Source organism: Puma concolor, chromosome A2 (assembly GCF_028749965.1).
Source record: "Puma concolor isolate L17-30 chromosome A2, mPumCon1.1.hap2, whole genome shotgun sequence".
Lineage (NCBI taxonomy): Eukaryota > Metazoa > Chordata > Mammalia > Carnivora > Felidae > Puma > Puma concolor.
In genome coordinates this window covers 131,079,588-131,097,270 of record NC_141668.1, presented here as the reverse complement: position 1 = coordinate 131,097,270, position 17,683 = coordinate 131,079,588, and the positions used below count along the sequence as shown (strand labels likewise).

At 41.1% G+C, this 17,683-nt stretch overlaps 1 protein-coding gene across 1 annotated transcript in view; it reads left to right on the top strand.

The window, feature by feature from the left end:
- The first annotated feature begins 11,488 nt into the window (after nucleotides 1-11,488).
- The window catches only part of GXYLT2 (glucoside xylosyltransferase 2), a 96,442-nt gene continuing 90,247 nt past the window's right edge, over nucleotides 11,489-17,683 (top strand). The window contains exon 1 of the mRNA XM_086697588.1: nucleotides 11,489-11,899. Within this exon, the coding sequence (XP_086553714.1) occupies nucleotides 11,625-11,899 (275 nt within the window). The 5' untranslated portion in view covers nucleotides 11,489-11,624. The remainder of the gene's footprint in view (nucleotides 11,900-17,683) is intronic.

The window sequence follows — 17,683 nt, the reverse complement described above, 5'->3', positions numbered from 1 at the left end:
GGACAATTATGTAATCTTTAAACAAAGTAGTTTCATTTCTTCTTTCCAAATCCACATACCTGTATTTTCTTTTCTTGTTTTATTGAAATAGCTAGGACTTCCAGTATGATGTTGAAAAGAATGGTAATGGCACAAAAACAGACACAAAGACCAATGGAATAGAATAGAAACCCCAGAACTAGACCCACAAACGTATGGCCAACTCATCTTTGACAAAGCAGGAAAGAACATCCAATGGAAAAAAGACAGTCTCTTTAACAAATGGTGCTGGGAGAACTGGACAGCAACATGCAGAAGGTTGAAACCAGACCACTTTCTCACACCATTCACAAAAATAAACTCAAAATGGATAAAGGACCTGAATGTGAGACAGGAAACCATCAAAACCTTAGAGGAGAAAGCAGGAAAAGACCTCTCTGACCTCAGCCGTAGCAATCTCTTACTCGACACATCCCCAAAGGCAAAGGAATTAAAAGCAAAAGTGAATTACTGGGACCTTATGAAGATAAAAAGCTTCTGCACAGCAAAGGAAACAACCACCAAAACTAAAAGGCAACCAATGGAATGGGAAAAGATATTTGCAAATGACATATCGGACAAAGGGCTAGTATCCAAAATCTATAAAGAGCTCACCAAACTCCACACCCGAAAAGCAAATAACCCAGTGAAGAAATGGGCAGAAAACATGAATAGACCCTTCTCTAAAGAAGACATCCGGATGGCCAACAGGCACATGAAAAGATGTTCAGCGTCGCTCCTTATCAGGGAAATACAAATCAAAACCACACTCAGGTATCACCTCATGCCAGTCAGAGTGGCCAAAATGAACAAATCAGGAGACTATAGATGCTGGAGAGGATGTGGAGAAACGGGAACCCTCTTGCACTGTTGGTGGGAATGCAAATTGGTGCAGCCGCTCTGGAAAGCAGTGTGGAGGTTCCTCAGAAAATTAAAAATAGACCTACCCTATGACCCAGCAATAGCACTGCTAGGAATTTATCCAAGGGATACAGGAGTACTGATGCATAGGGGCACTTGTACCCCAATGTTCATAGCAGCACTCTCAACAATAGCCAAATTATGGAAAGCGCCTAAATGTCCATCAACTGATGAATGGATAAAGAAATTGTGGTTTGGGGCGCCTGGGTGGCGCAGTCGGTTAAGCGTCCGACTTCAGCCAGGTCACGATCTGGCGGTCCGTGAGTTCGAGCCCCGCGTCGGGCTCTGGGCTGATGGCTCAGAGCCTGGAACCTGTTTCCGATTCTGTGTCTCCCTCTCTCTTTGTCCCTCCCCCGCTCATGCTCTGTCTCTCTCTGTCCCAAAAATAAATAAACGTTGAAAAAAAAAATTTTTTTTTTAAAAATAAAAAAAAAAGAAATTGTGGTTTATATACACAATGGAATACTACGTGGCAATGAGAAAAAATGAAATATGGCCCTTTGTAGCAACGTGGATGGAACTGGAGAGTGTGATGCTAAGTGAAATAAGCCATACAGAGAAAGACAGATACCATATGGTTTCACTCTTATGTGGATCCTGAGAAACTTAACAGGAACCCATGGGGGAGGGGAAGGAAAAAAAAAAAAAAAGAGGTTAGAGTGGGAGACAGCCAAAGCATAAGAGACTGTTAAAAACTGAGAACAAACTGAGGGTTGATGGGGGGTGGGAGGGAGGAGAGGGTGGGTGATGGGTACTGAGGAGGGAACCTTTTGGGATGAGCACTGGGTGTTGTATGGAAACCAATTTGACAATAAATTTCATATATATATAAAAAAAGAAAAGAATGGTAAGAGGGAAAAACTTTGCCTTGTTCATGATCTTAGCGGGAAAAGTTCTCATCATTAAGTATGATATAACCTGTAGTTTACTGTTAATGTTCTTTAGCAAGTTGAGGAAAGTCTCTTTATTTCTAGTCTTCTGAGAGTTTTTCTCAAGAATGGGTGTTGAATTTTTTCTGCACCCATTGACATTTGATGTGATTTTTTTCTTTAAATCCTGTTGACATGATGAATTACATTAGTTGATTTTTTAATGTTGAACCCACCCTTGTATACCTGGAATAAATCTTACTTGTTCATAGTGTATAAATCTTCCTATACACTGTTGGATTCGATTTGCTAATTTTTTTGAGGATTTTTGTATCTATGTTCATGAGAGATACTGGACTATAGTTTTCTTGTATGTCTTTTTCTGATTCTGGTATTAGGGTAATGCTAGCCTGATAGATAGCTCTGCTTCTATTTTCTGAAAGAATTTTAGAGACAACTGGCATACTTTCTTCCTTCAGTGTTTGTTAGAATTCATCCATGAATCCACCTGGGCCTTGTGTTTTCAATTTTGGAAGTTTACTAATTATCATTATTTTTTAATTTATATTTTACTTAGTTTATAGTGCAATATCGGGTTTAGGAGTGGGGAAGTTTATTAATTACTGATTCGATTTCTTTAGTAGCTATAGGCCTTTTCAGTTCATCTATTTCTTCTGGTGGTTGTTGTGTCAGATTGTTATTTACAAGGAATTGGTTTATCAAATTGCAGGCATAAAGTTGTTCACAGTATTCTTTCATTATCTTTTTTTTTTTTTTTTTTTTCAACGTTTATTTATTTTTAGGACAGAGAGAGACAGAGCATGAACGGGCGAGGGGCAGAGAGAGAGGGAGGCACAGAATCAGAAACAGGCTCCAGGCTCTGAGCCATCAGCCCAGAGCCCGACGCGGGGCTCGAACTCACGGACCGCGAGATCGTGACCTGGATGAAGTCGGACGCTTAACCGACTGCGCCACCCAGGCGCCCCACTTTCATTATCTTTTAAACCATCCATGGAAATTGTAGTGATACCTTATCTTTCATTTTTGATATGAGTCATCTATGTCTTTTCTTTTTTTTAGTCTGGCTAGCAGTTTATCTATTTTGTTGGTCTTTTCAAAGATACAGCTTTTGGTTTTATTTTCTCTGTTGATTTGCACCTTTTAATTTCATTGATTTTTGGTCTAATTTTTATTATTTCTTTTATCTTACTTTAGATATAATTTGTTCTTCTTTTTTTAGATTCCTAAGGTGGAATCTTAGGTTATTGGTTTTCCACCTTTCTCTTTTCTAATATATGCATCAAATGCTATAAATTTCCCTCGAAGCCCTGCTTTCCCTGAATCCCACAAATTTTGATAAGTTGTATTTCCATTTTCACTTAGTTCAAATATATATATATATATATATATATATATATATATATATATAGTTTGTTTTAATTTTAGAGAGTATTGTGAGCAGGGGAGATGGGCAGATGGGGAGAGAGAGACAGAATCTCAAGTAGGCTCCATGTTCAGTGCAGAACTGAATGCGGGGCTCAATCCCATGACACTGAGATCATGACCTGAGCCAAACTCAAGAGTCAGATGTTCAAGTGACTGAGCCACCTACGTGCCCCTAGTTCAAAATATTTTAAAGTTTCTCTTGAGATTTCTACTTTCACCCATGTGTTTTGGAAAAGTGTGTTGTTTAATTTCCATGTATTTTAGAGTTTTTCAGTTATCTCTTGTATTGATTTTTAGCTTAATTCCATTGTGTTCTGAGAACAGGCATTGAATAATTTATATTCTTTTAATTTTGTTAAGGTGCATTTGATAGCTCAGACTGTGGTCTATCTTGGTGAATCTTCCATGTGAGCTTGAAAACAGTGTGTATTCTGTTTTTGTTGGATGAAGTAGTTTATAGATGTCATTTATAGATGGATCAAAAGTGCTATGTCTTTAATGATTTTTTGCCTGATGAATGTGTCCATATCTGACAGACTGCTGGTAAAGTCAAGTCTCTAACTATAGCAGCGGATTCACCTACTTGTGGCATTGTTACCAGTTTTTGCCTCACGTATTTTGATGCTCTTTTCTTAGATGAATACACATTAAGGATTGTTATGTCTTCTTAAAAAATTGACCCATATATCAATATGTAATTTCCTTCTTTACCCCTGATAATTTTCTTCCTCTGAAATCTGGTTCTTTTGAAATTAATGTAGCTACTCCAGCTTTCTTTTGATGAGTGTTAGCATGGTATAACTTTCTCCACCCCTTTGCTTTTCCATCCTTTAACTTTTAATCTTTATATGTCTTTGTATTTAAAGTGGGTTTCTTACATATAACATATAGTTGGGTCTTGTTTTTTGATTCACACTGAAAATCTCTTTTATTTAGTGTATTTAGACAATTGATATTTAGAGCAGTTATTGATATAGTTTGATTAAAATGTATTCTATTTGTTACTGTTTTTGATTCATCGCACTTTTCATTTATTCCTGTTTTTTTCTCTTCCCTTTCTGCTTTTTGTGGTTTTAGTCAAGTGTATTACATAATTAAATTTTCCCTCCTCCCTTAGTATATCAATTATACTTCTTTCTAAAAATAGGATTTGCAATATACATTTACAACTAATCCAAGTCTGCTCTTAAACAGCACTATACTGCCTCACAAGTAGTGCAAGTACCTTACAGTAAAAAAATATTTCTAATGCCCTCCTTCCATTCCTTTTATTATCGCTGCCATTCATTTCACTTATACATACCTCTAAGCATCAGACACATATTGCTATTATTATTTTAAACAAACTGGCTTTTTTAAGATCAATAAAGAATAAGAAAAAAAGTTTTTATTTTACCTTATTCCCTCTTTAAGCATCAAAGATGCTCTTCCTTTCTTTATGTAGATCTGATTTTTTTTCTTACCTATATCATTTTCCTTCTTTCTTTCTTTCTTCTTTATTTTTTTAAAATTTTTTTTAACGTTTATTTACATTGAGAGACAGAGTGTGAACGGGGGAGGGGCAGAGAGAGAGGGAGACACGGAATCCCAAGCAGGCTCCAGGCTCTGAGCTGTCAGCACAGATCCAAACACGGGGCTGGAACTCACAAACCACGAGGTCATGACTTGAGTCAAAGTGAGAAGCTTAACTGACTGAGCTACCCAGGGGCCCACATTTTCCTTCTTTCTGAAGAAACTCTTTTAACATTTCTTGTATGGCAGATCTGGCAACAAATTCTACCAATTTTTGTTTTTCTGAGAAAGTCTGTTTCTCCTTCACCTTTGAAAGATAATTTATGAGGATACAGAATTCTAGGTTGGTAAATTTTTCTTATAAATCTTTATGTATTACACTTACTCTTTTCTTGCCTGCAAGGTTTTGGAGAAGTTGGACATAATTCTTATCTTTGCTCTTCTATAGTTAGAACATTTCTTTATATCTGGCCTCTTTCAAAATTTTTTCTTTATCTTTGATTTTATGCAGCTTGAATATGATTTTCCTAGGTGTAGTCTTTCGGACCTTTATTTTGCTTGGTGTTCTCTGAGCTTCCTTGACCTGTGGTTTGCTTTATGACATGAATTTGGAGAAAATTCTCAGTCATTTTTGCTTATAGAATTTCTTCTGCTTCTTTCTTTCTTTTGTTCTCTTTCTGGTATTCCCACTACATGTGTGTTACACCTTTTGTAGATATCCCACATGTCTTGGTTGTCTGTTCCTTCAGTCTTATTTTCAGTTTTAGGAGTTTCTATTGACATGTTTGTAAGCTCAGAGATGCTTTCCTCAGCTGCGTCTAGTCTGCTGATGGGCCCATCAAAGGCATTCTTCATTTCTGTTACAGTCTGTTCACCTGATTTATGAAAAGTTATTGGGAGTGCACTGGGAGAGAAGATGGGTTTTTCAACAAGCGGGCCAATTAAGTATCCATATAGAAAAATATAATCCTGATCTTTACCTTATACTTTACACAAACACACATACACAAAAATAACCCACAATGAGTTGTATACCTACTTGTGGAAACTAGAACAATAAAGTGTCTAGATCTGTAGTATGCAATATAGCAGCCACTAGCCCAATATGACTATTTATATAAAATTATAAAAATTTCAGTTCCCCAATCATAGTAGCTACATTTTAAGTGTTCAATAGCCACATGAGGCCAATGGCAACCATATTAATATAGTGTAGATATACAACATTTAGTGTAGACATAAAACATTTCCATCATCAGAGAAAGTACTATCATACAACTATATACTAGAATGAAATAAAATAATTTCTTTGTGACTAAGGCAAACATTTGTTAGACAAAACACCAAGTATACCAAACATAAAAGAAAAGATTGAAAAATTGGACTTCACTAAATTGAGAACTTCTCTTTATCAAAAGATACCATTAAAAGAGGGAAGAGCCACACAGAGAGAAGTTATTTGCAAAATGTATATCTGACAAAAGTAATATAGTAATATAGTAATAATATATAAAGGACTCCCACAAATTAATAAGAAAGAGACAAATGCCCTAACCCCCACCCCCAAATAAGCAAAAGACCCAAAGAGGCACTTCACAAAAGAAGATACCCAAATCATCAATAAATATGTAAAAGGTGCTCAAGGGAAATGAGAATTCAGACTGTAACACAAGATTCTACACACTCACCAGCATGGCTAAAACTGGATTAGCACACAAGATCAAGTATAGGTGGGGATGTGGAGTAAATTGGAGTGCTATTGGGAGGGCAGATTGGTACAACCATTTTCAGAAACCATTTGGCAGCATCTAAAACTAAATAAATGCCCACCGTATGACCCAGAAATTCCACTTTAGGACACATACTCAAAAGAGATGTGTGTTTATGTCCAGCAGTAGATTTGTACAAAATGTTCATAATAGCTGGAAATAATTTCATTATCTCAATAGTAAAAATGAATAAAATAAAAATAGTAAAATGAGTAAAAAATAATAAGCTATGGTATATTCATATAATGGAATATTACCCATCAAACAAACCAACATATATACAAGCAAACCAACTGATACATGGAAAAACATGAATTGACCTCACAGACAATATGTTGAATGAGCATACATATCATATAGTTCTATTTATATAATGTTTCAAAGAGAAGACAAAATTAATCTATGATTATAGAAGCTAGAGTAATTATTATCCTTGAATGTAACCCCTGGGAGAGGGCATAAAGAGTCTTCTGAGATGTTAGAAAAGTTCTATATCTTGGTTTTTGTGGTATATCCAGTTATACAATTAAGAACTATATATGCTAGGGGTGCCTGGGTGGCTCAGTCGGTTGACTGTCCAACTTTGATTTCAGCTCAAGTCATGATGTGAGGGTAGTAGGATTGAGCCTTATGTTGGTCTCTGCATTGAGCGTGGAGCCTGCTTAAGATTCTCTCTCTCTCTCTCTCTCTCTCTCTCTCTCTCTCCCTCTCTCTCTCTCTCTTTTTCCCTCTGCCCCCTCCCCTGCTCAATCTCTCTCTCTCCTTCTCTTAAAATATATGCATGTGTATATACATATATATATAACTGTCCATAAATAATCACTTGGAAACATATAAACATATATGTGTATGTGTAATGTGTATCTGTGTGTGTTCATATATGTGTATGTGTGTGCGTCTATGTATGTATACACACACATACAATTGGTAGTAAGTGTTGTATAGGAAACAAAATGGGCAAATAGTAATAAGAGGAACACTATCTCCTTAAAAAAGGAAGTCCTCCGGGCGCCTGGGTGGCTCAGTCGGTTAAGCGTTCGACTTCGGCTCAGGTCACGATCTCGCGGTGTGTGGGTTCGAGCCCCGTGTCGGGCTCTGTGCTGACTGCTCAGAGCCCGGAGCCTGTTTCAGATTCTGTGTCTCCCTCTCTCTCTGACCCTCCCCCATTCATGCTCTGTCTCTCTCTGTCTCAAAAATAAATAAACGTTAAAAAAAAAATAAAAAAATAAAAAAAAAAGGAAGTCCGCAATAGTCTTGCTAAGGAGGTGGCTTTAGGCCAAGATCTAAATATTGAAGTGCCTTCCAGAGCCTGGATTCAGCAAAAGGAACCGCAAGCACAAAGACACTGAAGCAAGGAAAATCCAGGAATGGTAGAGGCCTTGATGGAAAGGCACTGGAGCTGGAAGGAGCCCCAGGATGGATGTAGTTGGAGCTGCAGTCAGGGGCCAGATCATGCTGGATTTAGATGCTATGGTAAGGAGTTCAGACTTATTCAAAGAACCATGAAGAATCACTGCAGAGTTTTAGACAGGGGACAAATAAGATTCAATTTATGTTTCTTAAAAAAAGTCGTCCTGTCTTAAAACTTGGAAGAAGGCATGGGAAGAAACAAGGAGAATAATTAGAAGGTAATTGCTATTGCATGTAGGCTGTAAAATAGCCGCATCATGTAACAGGGGTGGAGACTGGGGGGTGGGGAGTGGAGTTGTCACAATTTATATGGAATATGGTAGGAATGAGGCTATTACGAATTTATCAACATTTGGTCTTGTCAGGCAATCATGATTGGCAATTCAGAAGGAGAGAGGGGGACAGATGGCAATCAGATTTTAGAAGTAGCTTTGACAGAATTTGCTCGTTCTCTGGATATGGGAGGTGAGAAAGGCAGCCTTCTAAAATGACTCCCAATAATCCTGGCCTCCTGATATTCAAACCCTTGTGTAATCTTCTCCTCTTGAGTATGAATGAGATGTAATGACTTGCTTCTAGCAAGAAGAATAAGACAGAGTGACAGAATGTCACTTCTGAAATTAGGTTATAAAAGACTGTGACTTTTGTATTGCTGCATCCTACCTCTGACTCTTCTTACAGGCTTAGGCTTTTGCTGATAGAGAGGGTCACCCAACAAGGAACAGAGAGCATCCTCTGGCCAAAAGATAGCAAGGAACTGAGACTCTCAGTTCATTGGCCAGAAAGAAACTGGATTCTTCCAGCAACCATGTACGGGAGCTTAGAAGTGGATCCTTCCCAGTTGAACCTTCAGATGAGACCACAGTTCTGAGCCAACACTTTATTGCAGCCCTGTGAGAGCTTGTGAAGCAGAGGACCTACCTAAGGTGTTCTGGATTCTTGACACACAGAAATGATGAGATAGTATGTGCATTATCTTATGCTACCAAATTTGGGAGTAGTTTGTTATGAACAACAGATAATAATAACTAATAATAGATGATAGGTAACTAATGCAGGAGGTGAGGGAAACAGAGAAATCAAGGATGACTGCCACCTAATTTCTGGCTTGAGCAACTAAGTGTCTAGAGATATCAAAACTCCAGGAGGAGAAACAGATTTCAGGAGTGAGGGTGGGGGTCAAATAAACAAGCATTTTGTGTATTAAACATCCAAGTGAGAAGTTGTGTGAGCCATAGATAGATATGGAGTCTGGAACCCCTTTTTCATGATGTCAGAAGTTGTACTTCTCTGCCAATCAGAGCAGTGAAATCCAAAAGTTGAGTATGGATTTAGGAGAAGGAGGTAAGTCAGTAGAGTTTAAGAAAATTAAGTCCTCTGTTTGGTCAAGCATAATTATCCCAAGTTCCATTCTGGTGTTTGAGGCTAAAACCCCAGGTGCTACTTCATTGTCCCTATTTTATCCTTGTTGTATGTGTCCTCCTTGAGGAAGAAGGGAGGCAGTAAGACAGAATATGGGAGTTTTTGCTTCACTGGGCCACATAGCAACATGACGGTGGCCATTTCTAAATCTGAAAGGCCTATACACCAAGCTTTAGCATAGCTCAGCATTTCTCCGCAAGGCGTCCATGTCGGCACTTGGCCCAGGACAATTCTTGTTGTGCTATTGTGTCCTGAGCATTGTAAGAGGGTTAGCATATGACAGTAGAACCAGCCAATCATTGTGACAACCCAAAACATCCTTTTCACATTTCCAGATGCCTCCTATTGGAATGGTACCTCACCCTCATAGAGAACCAATGGTAGCCTACGCTTGACCTTGCACTCTGCCATTTCCGTGGTGCCTGCTTTGAAGAGTTTCCAGGTTAGTAAACATTCTCATTCCTAAAATTTTAAATACAATGGGATCCCAAATAATTAAAATATAATGTTAATATAAGAATGATTCAGAATGTAATTGAATTTAAGAAAAAAAATTTTAATGTTTATTTTTGAGAGAGACAGGGAGTGAGTGGGGGAGGGGCAGAGAGTGAGAAGGAGACACAGAATCAGAAGCAGGCTCCAGGCTCTGAGTTGTCAGCACAGAGTCCGATGCAGGGCTTGAACCCACGAACCGTGAGATCATGACCTGAGCTGAAGTGGGGAGTTAAACTAACTGAGCAATCCAGGCTACCCAGAATATAATTGACTTTGAAATGATTTATGGGGTGCCTGAGTGGCTCAGTTGGTTGGGCGGCCGACTTCAGCTCGAGTCATGATCTCACAGCTCGTGAGTTCGAGCCCCACATAAGGCTCTGAGCTGACAGTTCGAAGCCTAGATCCTGATTCAGATTCTGTCTCTCCCCCTCTCTGTCCCTCCCCCACTCAGGCTCTGTCTGTCTCTCTCTCTCAAAAATAAATAAACATTAAATTTTTTTTTTTTAATTAATGATCTATAAGTCAACATGGAATCTGGTAGAAACTCAGAGACATTGTTATAACTGATCTTCTTTGGCCATGCTGAAAAGAGAGTTAATAGAACATTGGCTGGCAGTTCATAGTGAATAATAACACTTTGTGTCCTCATGCTTCCGATTTGTGACTGGAGATGCCCTGAAAGAATAGTTTGAAAGTTCTAAAACTTAATCTGGTGACTATAGCTGTGAATGTCTCACAAGACTCTATTTGTACGTTGGGGGTAAAGTATTACTCTATCTCAAATCTGTGTCAGAGAGAAAAAATATTTGCATTTACATATTTATGATAAGCTACGTTTTATTGTAGTGATTATCACAGAGCTTTTATTGGGCACCTATTGTGAGCCAGGTACTGTGCTAGTTTCTTTGAATGTGTTTTTAAATTTAATGATAATACTGCCGCTGTGGAGAGCAGTATTATCATTCCCAGTTTGCATGTAAGGACATGAAGGTTCTAATTGTGCAACTTGCTCAGGATCACTAAGCCAGTAGGAGACTGAGTCAGATTTTAAACCCAGACTTTGAAATTTTTTCTATGACTTCTTTAGACTACGTGGACCTGGAGTGATTTGATCCAACAGATATCCACCAAGTGCCAGGCCCTGCATTGGGCAAACAGAACAGAGATGCCCCTGCCTGAATGGAAGTGTATAAATAGGTGCACGGGTGTGTGGAAAGACGGATAAAAATAAATGATGGGGAGAAAGCATACAATAATCAGATGCAACCGGAGGGTAAGTGAGTGAGTGACCGACCGAATGAGGGAGGAAATGGAATGGTTAGGGAGGGAATGAATGGATGGATGGATGGATGGACGAGTAGATGGAAGGATGGATTAAAGAATGAATGAATGAATGAATGAATGAATGAATGAATGAATGAATGAAGAGGTATTGAGGCTGCCCTACCTGAAGCCGAAGCGCCAGTCTCCCGGCGGCTGCCGGGTGGGCGAACGGGCGGCTACTCCACACAGTACGGTAGACGCGGGCCGCTCCTCCTCGAGCCCCGCTCGCGCCTCCTCCTTCCCTCCCGCCCCCTCCTCGTCCTCCTCCTCCTCCTTCGTCGCCCGCCCGCCGGCCGGCCGCCCGGACCCCAGTCCCCGGCGGGCGGGCAGAGGAGGCGGCCGCCCCGCTCTACTGCGCTGGCCCCGCCGCAGCCGCCCGGCGCGCAGCGATGCGCAGAGGGGCCGCGCCGCCCGGGGACGGCCGCCGCCGCGCCGCACCATGAAGCTCCGCAGCAAGGCGGCGGCGCTGCTCCTGCTCGCGCTGGCCGCGCTGCTGCTCGCGCTGCTGTCTCTGCGCGCCGGCCGCGCCGAGCCCCCCGCGCCGCCCGCGCGCCCCGCGTCCGCCCCGCAGCGCCACCCCGCGCCGGCCCCCGCGCGCCTCCCGGGCCCGGGCGCCTTCCCGGGGGCCGGTCCGCGCGCTCGGCGGCGCCGGCCCCCGCGTCCGCGCCCCCGAGCCGGCCGCCGGGGCGCCGCGAGCCTGGAGAAGTTGGCGAGGTGAGTCGTGGCAGCCCCAGAATCCCCTCTGGGACCCGTGTCTCACTCCCTCAGCCGGTGCCGAGTCCAGGGGAGGCTTTGGGCTGGAGGGACGGACTCCCAAGTTCACCCGCGGGCTGCCCACTTCTGTTTCTTGCTCCGCTGGAAAGTAAGAGCCACCTTCGTGGAGTCCTGTTGACAGCCCAGTGCTGTTGATCACGTACATTTTTGAAAGAGAAGTGTCAGGGAGGGTGGCTTATATATTACATTTCTTAACAGTCAGGGCAAGGCGTGTGTTTGCATTCTTGCAAACGTGCGCCCTTTGTTTAATCTTTCAAAAGCCATCACGATGCAAGAATGCTTTATCTAATTCTCATGTTTCACTGGAGGATTTTTTTTATATATATACCAAAAACTTAGATGTAATTCAGTTGGAAAAGTTAGATGTTTACCGAAGACTAGCTGCCTCTCATTGAACCTTGAATCGCCCTGTGCTTAGAACAGAAGAGGCACTCGACCTAAGTTTATTAAAAAGTTTTCTTCTTGGAAGGAGCGTGGCGTGGCACGGGCAAAATAGAGTGACGGTTTCCCTGTTCCTCGTTGTGTTTCAGACTTAAGTACGGTCCAAGTGTCTTACAAGCAAAACATCTTAACCTTTGACATTATGTTTGATATTCTCTTTCTCTGCGTGGAGTTTAACCCGCCACAGCTTTTCATCGGAGCGTTTTATCTTTGTCCTCAGGGTTGCTGGACCGCCCCCAGGTTAGGGATTTGCGTTCATTTCCTTTGTTGTGGAGAGCTTTTTTAACAATCCCCTTGCAGCGAGTCTGTTTCCTCTGCCCTTTGGAAGCTGGTGATGTTTGTAACTGCTGTTGCTGCGTCTGCGTGTGCTGGACTCCTTAATTACTTGAAATGAGTTGAAGAATTCTTTTTGGCCGTAATGACTAAATCTGTTTTGCCGCTTTTACTGTAAGAGAATAGACACAAAACCTCAAGAAGTAGCTGTGTCAGCTTTTGTTTCTCTTCTGCCTCATAATAAATGTACAGATGGGTAGTGACAAGTTTTAGAGGGGGGAAAAAAAACCCCAATGATCTACAGAGTCGCTTTTAAGCCGTTAGAGCCATTTACGGCATTTTATGAATGTATGCATACTTTAAGGCTATATCTGTTAGGAACTGAGGTTTCTTAGAATGTATTATGTTAAGGTTCAACTGCAAGTTTACTATGATTTGTAGTGGATGGGACAACTTTTACATCAATAATAATTGACACCATTTAACATAGCTAATAACCTTTTGCCAGGTACAGTGCTCACAGGGGTATGTAAAGATAGTCATTGTTGACATATACCGTGCATATATTAACCATGTCAACCACACCGCAACCCTATGACAGTGGTTCTCAAAGTGCAGTCTGAACCAGCAGCAGCCGTGTCACCTGGAGCCTTGTTAGAAATGCAGATTCTCAGGCCCCACCCTAGCCCCATGAAATCAGAATCCCTTGGGATGAGGTCAGTAATCCATGTTCTAACAAGCCCTCCTATTGTTTCTAACACACACCAGCGTTTGAGAGCCTGCTCTACGAAGTAGGCACTAATATCACCCCCATTTTACAGTTAAGGAAGGTAATGCACACCGTTCAGCCGCCTGTTCAAGGTTCATAGATCACGTGTGATAGATAAGGATGAAGATTCAGGCAGCCTGGGCCCAGTACATTCTTACCTGCTATGCTGATGTCCTATGCTAACTAGTCTTGCCTGTGTGTCATAAGTTTTTCTGAGATTTTTCTAAAGAAACATCATAGATTTTTTACAGTGGTCTCATTCTTCAAGGTATTGGGAACATGGGACAGCATCTTCTTGTCTCTATCTGAACAAATTGGCTCTGACTAGGAAGAGATCATGAACAGAATCCAGATGGATGTTTTAGGAAAGGACTATTTCCATGAGCAGCAGTAGATCCTGAAGCCATTTTTCTTTTTGAACATATCTCTTATATCATCATGGAAGTCATGGCCAACACCATAGGAATATAGAACAAAATTTAAAAACTCAGGGCAGAGTGGAAAACAAAAAAGCCACCAGAAGTCTCAAGCTCAAATGCATAAAGATGAAAGTCTAGTGTCCTCTGGAGAAGTTGACATTTTCTGGGACGTAATAACTTTTTTTTTTTTTTTTTTTTTTACTACCTGGACAGAAATGGCGACAGAAGATTCTGAGACACTGAGGGAGCAGAAGGAAAGATCTCTGCATGGGCTCCTTTATTGCTTTCCTAATCCTGCTTGGGTTAAATTTTTGTGGTTTAGAAGGAATTTCATTTTAGGGAGGGAAAAGAAAGCCTCGTGTTTTTAGAAATTGGGTGCTTTAATCTCGTTATGTGGCTAGAATCCAGAAGAGATGAAGGTTACGTGATCTCATTTCTCGGGCCTGGGGAGTAGTGAGAGCAAGCTTGCAGTTGGATGTGGTACAGTCCACCACCTGCTGACCATCCGTGGACCCGGCTGCCTTGCCTCCCCCAGGGTACTGTTGGAAGTGAAGTTCTGCCACGTCAGCGCAGGAAACATAGCCCTCTCCTTCCACATCTTGTTTTCATTTCAGAGAAGTTTCCAGGGACTTGCCTAGTTAGCAGACAGACCCTACAATTTTATAACTAGTCATTTGTATGCAATCTGTCCTGCGGTGGCCTCTCCTCTCTATAAATATAAAGCCCGGAGGTAAGGTCTAAGCTTTTAGGTCAGGGGTGGGATCTGAAAATGGATACCACGATCTAAGTAGGAGTTCCAAGCACACAAGAGAAATGAAATCTTCCTTTTGTTTTGGTTTATTGGTGATTTATACCTGGCTGACTTCCATAGAGAATTTGAGATGACTTTCAGTAAAAAAAAACATATATAATAAGGCCATTGAAATCATCATAAAAAATGAAAAGTCATAAAAAAGAGGAGGAAATAAGCACTGTTTGTCAAAAACTGAGCCACCATTGTTATGAGGATTAAGTATTAAATTTAGCTTTAAGCTTCCTGGCAGCCATGTCAAAAAGAGAATCACGATGGGCTACCTTATTTTCACTGAATGATAAGAGGAAGAGTTGCTCATGAAGGATGATTTGGTTTTCATGGAAATGAATTCCAAAAAGAATTTTACTGGAGAGTAAACTTTAGACGACTGTCTCTCCAGTTTGCTTCTGAAAACCTCCTCTGTGAGCCTACGTATGCTAAAGGCAGTTGAATAGCACTGCTAATCAGTGCAATGTAGAAAAGAATTTGGCATCTCGAGGCCAGAAAATTGGGTTCTAGTCCCCAAGCCATTTCACCTTAATTTCCTCATCTGTGAACTGAGCACGTCAATCCAAAAGTTTTCCAAAATCTCTTCCAGCTCTGACATTTGATGATCCCGTGATGAGATCATCCAGTTTAGCTGTGAAATCCCAACAATGGCTCTTGCTAGGCCCTGTGTGCCATCTCTTGCAAAATCAGTTTCTCATTTATTGGCTGTAGCCTAGAACCCTTACTGATTACTCAATCTCAACCCTCTCCTGAACTTTATTCTTTTTATTCTTGCACTAGCCTGGATATTGCTGTTTTCTCTCTTAAAATATGGTTTCTACACTACTCTAAACTCTGCAGAGGTCCCCTGCCATTTTATTCTTTATTGCATTCAGCAAATGTTTATTGCACGTATATTCTGGACCAGGCACTCATTGTACAGTGGTGAAAGGAGTTGGTGCCCTCCCAGAATTTGGGAGGGATGGGGGTGGGGAGACAATAGAGAAACACGTTACACTTGGCAGCCGCCCTGGCTGCCCCAGTGAGAGGAAGCATGTTTACTCGCTCGTCAAGAGACACCATTTCCTGTGGTTCCCTTTGGTGTCTGAGATAAGTCTTCTCAGAGGGTTCAAGCCTGAATAAAGGTCTCACTTAAGCAGCATGGTGTTACAGAGCAAAATGCCAACACTGCGGTGATCCTATAATTGTCTGGTAGCGCCACGACACGTTGAAGGTACTGTCTGTGATATTCTGTACTGCTGAGTCTTGATTCTGTTCACATTCATTTTTGTGGATTGGTCCATGATTCCGCCTTGTATCGATCAGCAAGCCATTCTGGTTCAATCTCAAAATATATGCCCCCTCTTGGGGCACCTGGGTGGGCTCAGTCAGTTAAGTGTCCAACTCTTGATTTGGGCTCAGGTCATGATCTCATGATTCGTGAGATGGAACCCCATGTTGGGCTCTGTGCTGAAAGTGCAGAGCCCGCTTGGGATTCTCTCCCCCTCCTCCTCCCCCACTTGTGCACACGCATTCTTTCTCTCAAACTAAATAAACCCCCCCCCCAAAAAAAAAGTAAAAAAAAAAAAATACCCCCACTCTCACCTTTTCTACTGCTGCCATGCTTACCACTGGCTTCTAACCACCATCTTTTACACGTGGATCTCCACAGCAGCACAGGATCGGGTTGGCATCCCTCCACTCTAGCACCCTCTACAGTTTGTTTTCTGTATAGCTGCTGGGATAATGTTAAAGATGGCAGACCACATCAGGTCTTTGCTGGTGAAAGCCCTTCGGTGACAGACTTCTTGTCACCATGAGAAAATTCAGTTTCTTAGTCCGGCCTTCAAGCCCTTGTCTGATTTCAGCCCCATTTAGGTCTCTGACATCATTTTCTACCACTCTGCTTCAGCCACACTAGCCTTCAGATACCCTCAGCTCATTCCTGCCTCAGCACTTTTTACTTGTTCTCTGTGCTGGAATATTCTTTGCTCACATCCTTGGGTTGCTAGCTCCCTTCTTTCAAACTATGCTTTCGTGTTTTCTTCTCAGACGGGTCTTCCCAGCTGCTCTAGAAAAAAGGACCCTTCCCACCATTCTCTACACCCTTACCCTGGTTCGTGTTGTTGTTGTTTTATAGCTTGCGTTATTATATGAACATTCTATTTTATTTGCTCCTTCCCTACAATGTACACTTCATGTCTTATTAATCACTGCACCTTGCCACCTAGAACAGAGTGATCTCCTAGCAGGTACTCAATACATATTTGTCAAATGACCTAATGAATGAATTCAGCACCCACCTTGTGCCAGCACTATGCTAAGATTTTACTTATATGAGTAAATTACATATTTAATAATGTTCAAAATAATCTCATAGTGAAGAACAATGAGAAGCATAGTGAGGATCTTTAATTATAAAGATCTTTAATTATAAAATCTTTAAAAGAGAGGGGTTCTTTTTTCTTAAAAAAATTTTTTTTTAAGTTTATTTATTTCTTTTTAATGTTTTTACTTATTTTTGAGACAGAGAGAGACAGAGCATGAGCAGGGGAGGGGCAGAGAGGGAGAGAGAAATCCCAAGCAGGCTCCATGCTGTCAGTGCAGAGCCCTATGCAGGGCTCAAACCCATGAACCCTGAGATCATGACCTGAGCAGATATCAAGAGTTGGACATTTAACCAACTGAGCCACATGGGCTCTCCAATAGATGTTAATTGTTAGAGCAGTTTGGGATTTTTAGAAAAACTGAGAAAGTAGTACAGGGTTTCCCAATACCCTGCACCCAGTTTCCTCCATCATTAAAACCTTACAGTAGTATATTATAATTAATGAATTAATAGTATACATTATTACTAGTGTTTCATTTTTTTTACATTTCCTTAGTTTTTATAGAATGTCCCTTTTCTGTTCCAGGATCCCAGCCAGGATAGCACATGACATGTAGTTGTCATATGTCCTTAGGCTCCTCTTTATTGTGGCAGTTTCTCAGACTTTCCTTGTTTTTGGTGACCTTGAGAGTTTTGACAAGGTCAGATATTT